General features: G+C 33.9%; 1 protein-coding gene across 1 annotated transcript in view; it reads right to left on the reverse strand.

Annotated features, from left to right (window-relative positions):
• Window positions 1-11,596: 11,596 nt before the first annotated feature.
• LOC149079830 (uncharacterized) overlaps window positions 11,597-12,528 on the reverse strand; it is a 69,673-nt gene continuing 68,741 nt past the window's right edge. The window contains exon 3 of the mRNA XM_089240321.1: window positions 11,597-12,090. Within this exon, the coding sequence (XP_089096447.1) occupies window positions 11,721-12,056 (336 nt within the window). The 5' untranslated portion in view covers window positions 12,057-12,090 and the 3' untranslated portion in view covers window positions 11,597-11,720. The remainder of the gene's footprint in view (window positions 12,091-12,528) is intronic.

The raw sequence follows: 12,528 nt of genomic DNA on the forward strand, positions 1-12,528 counted from the left end.
TTGACTGAAAAGGAAAACTCTCCCTGTCAATCCTTATGATGAGTAGAGTTGTCATATTTTGACGGAATCTAAAATGGAGAAATATGACGCATTCCCAGAATAAATGATTGGCGACCCTGGACTCAATTGGAGAAATTGTTCGTCTTGATGTATGCCATCACCCGTCTTATTTTATCGGTAGAGTTTTGAGACAACCTGTAGATCGGGAGCATTCTCCTGAAGACCATGGGATACTGTATATGGCGAATCTAGGCTCACCTCTTCCTTGCACAGAACTCTATCACCTCCAGTCAGGGGAGAGAACTCTAGTCAAAGTGATGATTTGAGACCGAAAGATACCCAGGCCACATCGCCATATGACAATATCGGCTCAATGATTTGAGACCAATGGGACGGCAGAACGAGAGCAGGCCAACACTGTGGCTTAGACCAGTGGTTCTCAACCGGGGGGCCATATGGCCTCAGGGGGGGGGGCCTGGGACATTCCAGAAGGCCACGAAGAAGTTTGTGGAATGAAATTTTTTTAGTCACTCTGACTAAAAAAAATTTAATTTCAAACAAAAAATGCATAGAATATATTTTTCACAATTTTTCCGCTATTCAAGTAGCATTAACATGAGGAAGGAAACGCTTTTTTCAGTGGATTTACGCCTTGGGGGTGACAGTAGGCCCTGACACAAACTATACAAGAGGTTTAAAGGAAAATAGAGTAACTGTAAAGACAGAAAGTTGTGTGTGTTCGATGACTTTTCATTCAAAGAGGGCTGCCATAAAGAAAGCAGACAAAGCTTTGTTGACCATTCATTGACATTCTTTTGAGTGCTGGTAGTAAATGCAATCCAAGAAGTAGATGGGTGAGAAATGAAAGCTTTTAAAAAAAACCCATCGTTTTCATGCAATTACAGACGGATAGCCATCCAGTTTAGCATAAAGCTATCTTCAACCGGCACTGAGTGGTCTGATCATTCATCATTTTTGTCGCACCACGGTCATTTTATGCACACGAGGGCTAATTAGACCGGGACCTACAATTTATTGCCGATTCCGAACGGCAGGCTTGTTTCTTATACTCATCGAGAGGTTGGTATGGTGCGCTAACCCCCTCGATGGGAACTCCCTGCGGTAGCAATTTTCCGCTGCGGTCAAGTCGCCATTTTTTGTTGTACCCCCCTATGTCAGGAAAGTTTTCTTACGAGGACGAACCGGGTATCGAACTCGCGGCACCTCTAAACCTGAGTGGTCTGATGGGGAATATATTTATGAAAATCGAATAAAGAATGATTGCTCTGGGGTGTTTTTTTATGAATTTTTGGGGAGGGGTGTCCCAACACCCATTGCCTCCACTGAAAAGAAATAAAGTCGAATTCAGACGAACTCCATCCAAGAGACCAAATCGTACATGAGGAAAAATACCCGCGAAATTAAATTTTTTAAAACTACATTGCTGTATAACTTAAGAAACTGTAATTTCATAAATTTGCTGTTGTTTCAAAATCGCAAGTGTTCGTATGCCATTCATTTCAATTGAACAGGAAAAACGTGATTTTAAACATATTTACGACGATCTTAACGTCATTTGGTTTGTGCTGATTGGTTTCTATATGCAATTCCAAGCAGATAATGTATGGGGACTTCCTCTAAGATTGACACCACATCTTTAAAGTTTTTTTAATCTATACTGTAATGCTTCCTATTAACTGCCCTACTACGTAAGCCTGCTGCTGGCCTGCAACATCACAAATAATTTCAATGCAATTTTCCTATACTGTAAGAACAATGTTGTGGACATTAAAAAAAAAAAAATTCTAAAATGGCGTATGACCGCATTTAAAGCAATTTAAACCCGTTTATTTGAGACTCGCTGCATCTGCTGATTTCTCAGAAAAGTGCAATAAATTCTCACGTAAGTCTTCACATTATGTCCACAACCGGCTCAATGCGTCTCTTTGTATCTATCAACCTAAAATTTATGGTTTTTAGTGTTGATAACACGCATACAAAACCAATTCAGCGACGCGTTTTCACAATCTGCAAAAACTGCGTGGATTTGATAGTTTGAAATGATGTCATAGGGCCGTATTCACCGACATGGTTTAAACTATAGTCATAATTTTTTTATGAGAGATCGACACGGATCGGTTAAGTTCAGGTTTTTAACCAATCTATGTTGATCTCTTATACAAAAACTGTGACTACAGTTTAAACCATGTCGGTAAATACGGCCATAAATGCCAAAGATTTGGAGTTCGAGTCAAAATGAAAATGCCAAATAATTGAAATTGTGCTTCGTATAAATGAAATATTTTAATATTGAAAGCTTTAATATATATATAGAGAGAGGTTAATCGTAACCATAGTCAAACGTCTCATAAATGTGAAATTTTGTCATAAAACTGAGAGTGAGGCCCGAATCCTCTTGGGAAGAAGTGAAATTTCAAGGCATTTACGCACAACCGCGAGCCCCCTCGGCCATTTTTCTTTTTTTCTCCCCACCCTTTCTTTTGTTTCCTTCTTAAATTTATAAAAGTAAAATGACATAATCATTATAAAAAGGACTGCTTTCACATCAAATTGCAAAAATATCAGATTTTTTTGGTGGGAATACAGTCAACCCCATTATAATGAACTCCAAGAGACCGGAGTAATGAAGAAATTTCGTTAAATTTCATATTATTACTTAGGATATCTCAGTGAATATTGCACTTAGAAACGATGAATTTTTTTGTTGAAGACCGGGAAACAACTTTCCAATTGGGTTTCGGGGCACAGGGTGTCCACATAAAAAGTTAACATTTTTATTTTAATAACTATGTAACCCCTGGCAACATGAATCTGAGTACTACACATTATTCGGGTACTTTTTCCAACTGGAAGTATGCCTCTAGGACCAATGGTTCGCCATTAAATTGCCATATGCCCCGTTACCTATGCGCCTTGTATATTAAATATAGTACAGAATATTATGTGAAATATTGTGTTGTGTTTAAGCCAACTCGCACGTTGCTTCGTTCCCCTGCGAGAGAGCGGCCATATTACGAACCAAAAAGCCGCTTGAATGCAGCTTGTAATCCAACGAAATATCAGATTTTCACCGTATCGAAATTGAAGTCAACAAAGTGCTAAGAAGGGGTTTCGGATTTGCTGACTTTTGATGACGGGGGGGGGGGGGGGGGTTTGAAGGTTGCTTACGTCATCAACCATCCCTTTTTGAAGATATGAAATATTCTAAGCTGCTGACGAAATTTGCTGACAGGGGAGGGAGGGGATCAGTGTTTTGCTGACAAGGGGAGGGGGGAGTCAAAAATGGCTGAAAATCTGCTTACGTAATACTTGAATGGCCCGTTATTTATATTTTCCGTCGGGCTTGAAATCCTGATAATGAATCATTATTATGTTCACATGAACAGTTTTGTCACTGCGTTACGCAATGACAAAACCCGTATATACTGGGTGACTCGAAATGTTACGCCGTCCACCAATAGCAGTTTTTTTTTTTTGCCTTGTAGCATTTGCAGCGAATTCACAACAGCACTAACAATTTTAAAAGGGAATTAAAATTTAATACTCTAGAAGACTTTAAGAAACTCATTTTTAAAAATATTGTTGGTGCTGCTACCTACTTTCAAAATCAGAAGTGCCTTATGTGGTGATGACGAGAAACTCAGGTATAAAAAACTAAATTCTTCATTCAGCTACGCTCCTTATAAACAAAGTTTAAAAACTGACCTGAAAGATCAAAATTCCAGTTCAGTAATTTTTTCAAGACCCAAGGACACATCCAAAACAAAGTACATACCTCCACACAAGCAAACCACAGGAAAGATCGTAAAAAGTCAATTTTTCGACGCTCCACTTTATAGTAATGTGCTGCCATCTAATGTCAAATTTGAAAGCGACTCATGTGGTGATGATGAAGTATAAAGTAAAAAAACTATATTCTTTATTCCGCTCAGTTCCTTATAAGCAAAGCTCGTGAACTGAACTAGAAATTTGAACTATAAGTTCGGATATTTTATTCAAGCATAAGGAGGCGTCCAAAACGAAGAACCTCTTAATGAGCAGACGACAGACAAGAAGTGGGTTCCCTACAAGCTGAGCTCACAAACAGAACTGGAAGTTTGAACAGCCAGTTCGGTTATTTTTTCAGGACACAAGGAGACGCCTAAAACAAGTAACCTGGAGAGAAGCAGACGACAGAGATTATATATTACAGGAGGGAGCATCCAGCCACCTCGACTGCAGCGACATCAAATGCAAGGAAATTACGTCACTCGGAGAAAACAAACTTCCCGCCTGGTAATTTTTCCATAGAAATGTACAGTTCGGTCTCTAAATATTGGGTTTTTAAAAAAGATTAAGATTTAAAAAAAGATAGAGAACTCATCTAAAGGTGAAAAAAGATTAAATTATTTATTTCATTAATACTGGAATCATTTCTTTCATTAATTCTTGAATTTTTCTTCATTATTTTTTGAATATTCTTTCATTAATTCTGGAATTTTCCTTCATTATTTTTTGAATATTCTTTCATTAATTCTGGTATTTTCCTTCATTATTTTTTGAATATTCTTTCATTAATTCTGGAACTATTTCCTTTATTAGTTATTTTATTTCTTTCATTAATGCTGAAATTACTTCTTTTATTAATGCTGGAATATTTCGGTCATTGATTCTGAAATTATATTTCATTAATTCTGGAACTATTTCCTTTATTAATTATTTTATTTCTTTCATTACCTCTGAAATAATTGCTTTCATCAATTCTGGATTTGTTTCTTTCATTAATGCTGAATTATTTCTTTCATTAATGCCGAACTTATTTCTTTCATTAATGCTGAAATTATTTTTTATTAATGCTGGAATTATTTCTGTCATTGATTCTGAAATTATACCTCATTAATTATGGAATTGTCTCTTTCATTAATTCTGGAATTTTCCTTCATTATTTTTTGAATATTCTTTCATTAATTCTGAAATTATATCTCATTAATTATGGAATTGTCTCTTTCATTAATTATGGAATTGTCTCTTTCATTAATTATGGAATTGTCTCTTTCATTAATTCTGGAATTTTCCTTCATTAATTCTGGAATTTTCCTTCATTATTTTTTGAATATTCTTTCATTAATTATGGTATTTTCCTTCATTATTTTTTGAATATTCTTTCATTAATTCTGGAACTATTTCCTTTATTAGTTATTTTATTTCTTTCGTTATTGCTGAAATTACTTCTTTTATTAATGCTGGAATTATTTCTGTCATTGATTCTGAAATTATATTTCATTGATTCTGAAATTATATTTCATTGATTCTGAAATTATATTTCATTGATTCTGAAATTATATTTCATTAATTCTGGAACTATTTCCTTTATTAATTATTTTATTTCTTTCATTACCTCTGAAATAATTGCTTTCATCAATTCTGGATTTGTTTCTTTCATTAATGCTGAAATAATTGCTTTCATCAATTCTGGATTTGTTTCTTTCATTAATGCTGAAATTATTTCTTTCATTAATGCCGAACTTATTTCTTTCATTAATGCTGAAATTATTTTTTATTAATGCTGGAATTATTTCTGTCATTGATTCTGAAATTATATCTCATTAATTATGGAATTGTCTCTTTCATTAATTCTGGAATTTTCCTTCATTATTTTTTGAATATTCTTTCATTAATTCTGAAATTATATCTCATTAATTATGGAATTGTCTCTTTCATTAATTATGGAATTGTCTCTTTCATTAATTATGGAATTGTCTCTTTCATTAATTCTGGAATTTTCTTTCATTATTTTTTGAATATTCTTTCATTAATTCTGAAATTATATCTCATTAATCATGGAATTGTCTCTTTCATTAATTATGGAATTGTCTCTTTCATTAATTCTGGAATTTTCCTTCATTATTTTTTGAATATTCTTTCATTAATTCTGGTATTTTCCTTCATTATTTTTTGAATATTCTTTCATTAATTCTGGAACTATTTCCTTTATTAGTTATTTTATTTCTTCCGTTAATGCTGAAATTACTTCTTTTATTAATGCTGGAATTATTTCTGTCATTGATTCTGAAATTATATTTCATTAATTCTGGAACTATTTCCTTTATTAATTATTTTATTTCTTTCATTACCTCTGAAATAATTGGTTTCATCAATTGTGGATTTGTTTCTTTCATTAATGCTGAAATTATTTCTTTCATTAATGCCGAACTTATTTCTTTCATTAATGCTGAAATTATTTCTTTCATTAATGCTGAAATAATTGCTTTCATCAATTCTGGATTTGTTTCTTTCATTAATGCTGAAATTATTTCTTTCATTAATGCTGAAATTATTTTTTATTAATGCTGGAATTATATCTGTCATTGATTCTGAAATTATATCTCATTAATTATGGAATTGTCTCTTTCATTAATTATGGAATTGTCTCTTTCATTAATTATGGAATTGTCTCTTTCATTAATTATGGAATTGTCTCTTTCATTAATTCTGGAATTTTCTTTCATTATTTTTTGAATATTCTTTCATTAATTCTGAAATTATATCTCATTAATTATGGAATTGTCTCTTTCATTAATTATGGAATTGTCTCTTTCATTAATTATGGAATTGTCTCTTTCATTAATTATGGAATTGTCTCTTTCATCAATTATGGAATTGTCTCTTTCATCAATTATGGAATTGTCTCTTTCATTAATTCTGGTATTTTCCTTCATTATTTTTTGAATATTCTTTCATTAATTCTGGTATTTTCCTTCATTATTTTTTGAATATTCTTTCATTAATTCTGGTATTTTCCTTCATTATTTTTTGAATATTCTTTCATTAATTCTGGAACTATTTCCTTTATTAGTTATTTTATTTCTTTCATTAATGCTGAAATTACTTGTTTTATTAATGCTGGAATTATTTCTGTCATTGATTCTGAAATTATATTTCATTAATTCTGGAACTATTTACTTTATTAATTATTTTATTTCTTTCATTACCTCTGAAATAATTGCTTTCATCAATTCTGGATTTGTTTCTTTCATTAATGCTGAAATAATTGCTTTCATCAATTCTGGATTTGTTTCTTTTATTAATGCTGAAATTATTTCTTTTATTAATGCTGAAATTATTTCTTTCATTAATGCCGAACTTATTTCTTTCATTAATGCTGAAATTATTTCTTTCATTAATGCTGAAATTATTTCTTTTATTAATGCTGAAATCATTTCTTTCATTAATGCCGAACTTATTTCTTTCATTAATGCTGAAATTATTTTTTATTAATGCTGGAATTATTTATGTCATTGATTCTGAAATTATATCTCATTAATTATGGAATTGTCTCTTTCATTAATTCTGGAATTTTCCTTCACTATTTTTTGAATATTCTTTCATTAATTCTGAAATTATATCTCATTAATTATGGAATTGTCTCTTTCATTAATTATGGAATTGTCTCTTTCATTAATTACGGAATTGTCTCTTTCATTAATTCTGGAATTTTTTTTCATTATTTTTTGAATATTCTTTCATTAATTCTGAAATTATATCTCATTAATTATGGAATTGTCTCTTTCATTAATTATGGAATTGTCTCTTTCATTAATTCTGGAATTTTCCTTCATTATTTTTTGAATATTCTTTCATTAATTCTGGAACAATTTCCTTTATTAGTTATTTTATTTCTTTCATTAATGCTGAAATTACTTCTTTTATTAATGCTGGAATTATTTCTGTCATTGATTCTGAAATTATATTTCATTAATTCTGGAACTATTTCCTTTATTAATTATTTTATTTCTTTCATTTCTTCTGAAATAATTGCTTTCATCAATTCTGGATTTGTTTCTTTCATTAATGCTGAAATAATTGCTTTCATCAATTCTGGATTTGTTCCTTTCATTAATGCTGAAATTATTTCTTTCATTAATGCCGAACTTATTTCTTTCATTAATGCTGAAATTATTTCTTTTATTAATGCTGGAATTATTTCTGTCATTGATTCTGAAATTATGCCTCATTAATTATGGAATTGTCTCTTTCATTAATTCTGGAATTTTCCTTCATTATTTTTTGAATATTCTTTCATTAATTCTGGAACTATTTCATTTATTAATTATTTTATTGCTTTCATTACTTCTGAAATAATTGCTTTCATCAATTCTGGATTTGTTTCTTTCATTAATGCTGAAATTACTTCTTTTATTAATGCTGGAATTATTTCTGTCATTGATTCTGAAATTATATTTCATTAATTCTGGAACTATTTCCTTTATTAATTATTTTATTTCTTTCATTACTTCTGAAATAATTGCTTTCATCAATTCTGGATTTGTTTCTTTCATTAATGCTGAAATTACTTCTTTTATTAATGCTGGAATTATTTCTGTCATTGATTCTGAAATTATATTTCATTAATTCTGGAACTATTTCCTTTATTAATTATTTTATTTCTTTCATTACCTCTGAAATAATTGCTTTCATCAATTCTGGATTTGTTTCTTTCATTAATGCTGAAATTACTTCTTTTATTAAAGAGCAAGTATCACCACCGTTCGATGTGATGAACGATGACACTTTAGCATTGGTTCAATTTCCGTAGAATGTTTCGCGGTAAAAATTCAAAATCATGAGAATATTTACTTTTTGTTTACATCAACCGCTGATATCGTATATGAAATACATCAAAATTGTTTCATATTTTTGTTTTTTATATGTTACTGTGCAACACCCGATGTATACGGTCCTGAATCTCGTACACTTGAGGACGTCCAGTAACTATGCCCAAAGATAGAAAACGCTCTTGATTTTGGCATGACCAGGATGGAGATGTCGAACTATGACAAAATATCCTTGGAATTATAGGCTAACTCATCCGCCATCTTTGAACAAATGGGTAACGTCAGTAGCACAGACAATCGCTGTTCCCAATCATTTTAATGATGTTAAAAGACATTTAATCGCACGTTGGACGAATTTTTTTTTTTTTTTTTTTTTTGCCGCTGTGGTGGTCGAGTGGTCTTAGTGACAGACTTGCATGGCGAGGATCCGGGTCCAAACTCCACCGTCGCCGCAGTGTTGGTCGGCTGAAGTTGGTATTTTGGTATTTCCTAACTTCTTGGCGTGAATGTGAGCTGACCTCCCCATTAAAAAGTCCCGCCGCAGAGAGCAACAGGCCTACAACGGTGTATAATTATTCATTCATTACACTTCAAACACAATGAGGTGAGAAAAAAAAACTCAGTTTAAAAAAATTGATTGCAGATGGCTGCACTACACAGAAACAAACTGCACGGAAAGTTCACTATACGTACACACGCACATTCCAAAATGCACCAATTCGTTAGAAGTTCCGCAGAGGAATATGGACGAGGTGCATGTGTGGTTTAGTAGGAGCAGCAAACCGGTTATTAGCTCAAAGACGGATGGCGAGCCCGCTCTCCTTTATTGCCACCTTAAAGCAGGCCACATCCTACTCGATATATATTTGAAATAACGAGCATCAATTTATATTACTTCGCTCCAGGTAGAGGCGTACGAAAACCAGATTTCTGCGTGTTCAGCATCGCGCAGGGTCTGAACCAAAGCTTTCAATGTGAACGCAAATTCACATTGAAAGCTTTGGGGCCAAAGACACTTATGTTATGATCATATATTTTTTTCTTGCTATAAATTCATTATTGAAATCAATGTCACAATAATAATATCATTAATTTATAGAAGATTCAGCCAAAGATTAAAATATTCACAATTGGCTCATAATAAGTACAAGCAAAATAACCTGCCGAGTTATCGCTTATTCAGAAGACAGATGACAGCACTTCTTGAACACAAAAAATATAAATTTATTCAAACACACAGCATCACATTAGGTGCATAACACATTCCGGCATGTGCCGGTTTGTTGGACAACTCCTCAAAGGAGTTTTTACTAGTAGTATATGTAGTTTTGTAGTAAGTTAGCAGAAAGTGCAACCTCTCTCTCATAATGGACAGTCCCTGTTAGCAGACACTTTTGAAGCCCAAATGAACCGGATTTCAATGTATTTCGCTGTATATTAACTGACACTCTCCCTGTTAGTGAACAAAAATTTCAGTCCCGTGGGTATCCGTTGTCGGGAGATGAAACTGTACTGGTACACATTTGAAGGGTTAGGAACTTTTTCAGTGCTGTTTTTATGATCACGCACGTCTTCCCACGCATTGGTACGGGGGAAGGGGGGTTTACCCCCTTCTGTACTTCTTAGGGTACGAAAATACTTCTGTACATTTTTTAGAATACGAAATACTTCTGTGCATTTCTTGTGATGGGGAAATCTACAAAAATGTACTGAATGCCAAAATTCTGTACATTTTGGATTTTTTTCCATCTTCAAACTACGCAAGTCTCCTATAAATTTATAATAGTATGCAATCCTCCTTTTTTACGCATTTCTAATACACTAGACCTTCGATTATCTAGCCTATCCAGTAATCCGGCGTTTTTTCTGAGCAAAGAAGAGGAAAACATGTCAAATACAAATACAAATACAACGCCACAACAGGCAAATTGCCCAACGAGGTGGCTGACTTAAGAACATCATGGATCCCCGAGCCATTTTTTGGAGGCCCTACCTACTACTGCTACACCACAAATGCACCCCCCCCCCGCGGAACCCCCCAACGAATCAGTACATGCGGGAATGTGCGTGTACGTGTAGTGCAACCTGACGTAAAGCTTGCTTTCTGTGTAATGTTTGTTATGTGTAGTGCTGCCATCTGCCACCAGTTTTTCTAACTATGAGTGAAGTGTTATGATTGAATGATTTATCGTTGTAGGACTCTTGCTCTCTGTGACTGATTGTATGTCTGTGCACAGAAGTTTATATTATTTAAATGGGTTTTGTACAATTGACTTCCAGTAATCCGGTGATTTTGATAATCTGGGACGCTCTGGTCTGATATGTGCCAGATTAGCGAAAGTCTACTGCAGTTCGGAAGCTCCTATAATGTATAGAAATAGAAATACACTATATTTCTAGGAATGCGCAAGCCTCATATGCATTTCTAGGAATGCGCAAGCCTCCTAAGTATTTCTAGGAGTTCGAGAGCCTCGTGTGCATTTCTAATTGTACGAAAGCTCTTATGTATTTCTAGGGGTGAGCAAATCTTCCACGCATTTCTAGAAGTAAACATATTTCTAGAAGTAAACATATTTCTAGAAGTAAACATATTTCTAGAAGTAAACATATTTCTAGAAGTAAACATATATCTATGAGCATGCTCATTTCTACGAATACGCACAAACAAGCCTCGTATTCACCTCGTATATGCAAGCCTCATAGTTATTTCTAGTGGTACACAAGCACCCCTCCCCCATGCATTTCTAGTGTTACGAAAGCTACTATGAATTTCTAGGAGTACGCAAGCGTTCCACACATTTCTAGGAGCATGCAAAGCCCCTACTCATTTCTAGGAGTACGCAGGCCTCCCACGCATTTCCAGGGAATGATGGGAGCATAGATACATCTGGTTCTTCAGGTTCAGTAAATAAATAAATGGTGATTGGGTTTGGTATTGTTTTCAACTTCAAAGTACATAAATGAGACACACGCAATGTGTATATATATCGTATTATTTTATTAAAGCTCCAAAAAGTTCCGTATCGAACGGAAATATCCGTTCCAATAAAAAAATCTCGAACATTATATATTACTTATTATCATAAACGATCACCGTGATCACCGTCAGTCATATATAATACGGGTATGATGATAATGAGGATGTTCGTGGTGATGGTGCGGAGATGCTTCTCCGTGATGGTGAGGAGTCGGCTCATCATGATGGTAGTGGTGGTGGTAGTCATAGTCAGCGTGGTGGTGATGATGATGCGGCGGGACGTATTCGTAGTCGTGGTGGTGATGGTGCTGCTGATGATGATGATGTGGATGGTCGTACTCGTAGTCTTCTGGATGTTTGTGATGGTCATGGACGATAATTTCGCGCGATGCGAAAGCCGGTGCTGACTTAGTTTGGCCGAGGAGGGCGGTCATTGCGATCAGCATAACTACAAGAGGCTTCATTATGAGAGAGAGAGACCTTTTTTGTGGTTATTACCTGGAATGATAACATAAAATAATAATAATCTATATATATATATGTATAAATTGTTTTTCTATCTGTGTATGTTCCCCATACGAATCTACAATTTTCATCGATCGTCATCAAATTTTGCATATATGCCAAACGGGACCCGACTTGAACGATGTGCTATTTTAAAAGTTCGTCAGAACTGCACAAATGGGCAAAAACTGTCGGGAAACAATGGTTCCTGAGCCTCAACAATCATTTTTGGAATGTTCACTTTGGTTACTGTGGTTTCGTAGCAATGCGTTTCAGACATTCATAATGGTTTGTCACTTCTTTAATGCTGCCCGTATTATGTGTAATAGTTTGTTCCTTTGTAATGGTTTTGTGACTTTTCCAATCCTCCCAGTAATACCAAACAGGGCCTGGATTGAACGATAGGCTACTATAAAAGTTCGTCAGAGTTGG

The sequence above is a fragment of the Pholcus phalangioides genome, unplaced genomic scaffold (assembly GCF_987345545.1).
Source record: "Pholcus phalangioides strain wild (caught in Gottingen) unplaced genomic scaffold, Ppha-v1.0 ptg000012l_1, whole genome shotgun sequence".
Taxonomy (NCBI): domain Eukaryota; kingdom Metazoa; phylum Arthropoda; class Arachnida; order Araneae; family Pholcidae; genus Pholcus; species Pholcus phalangioides.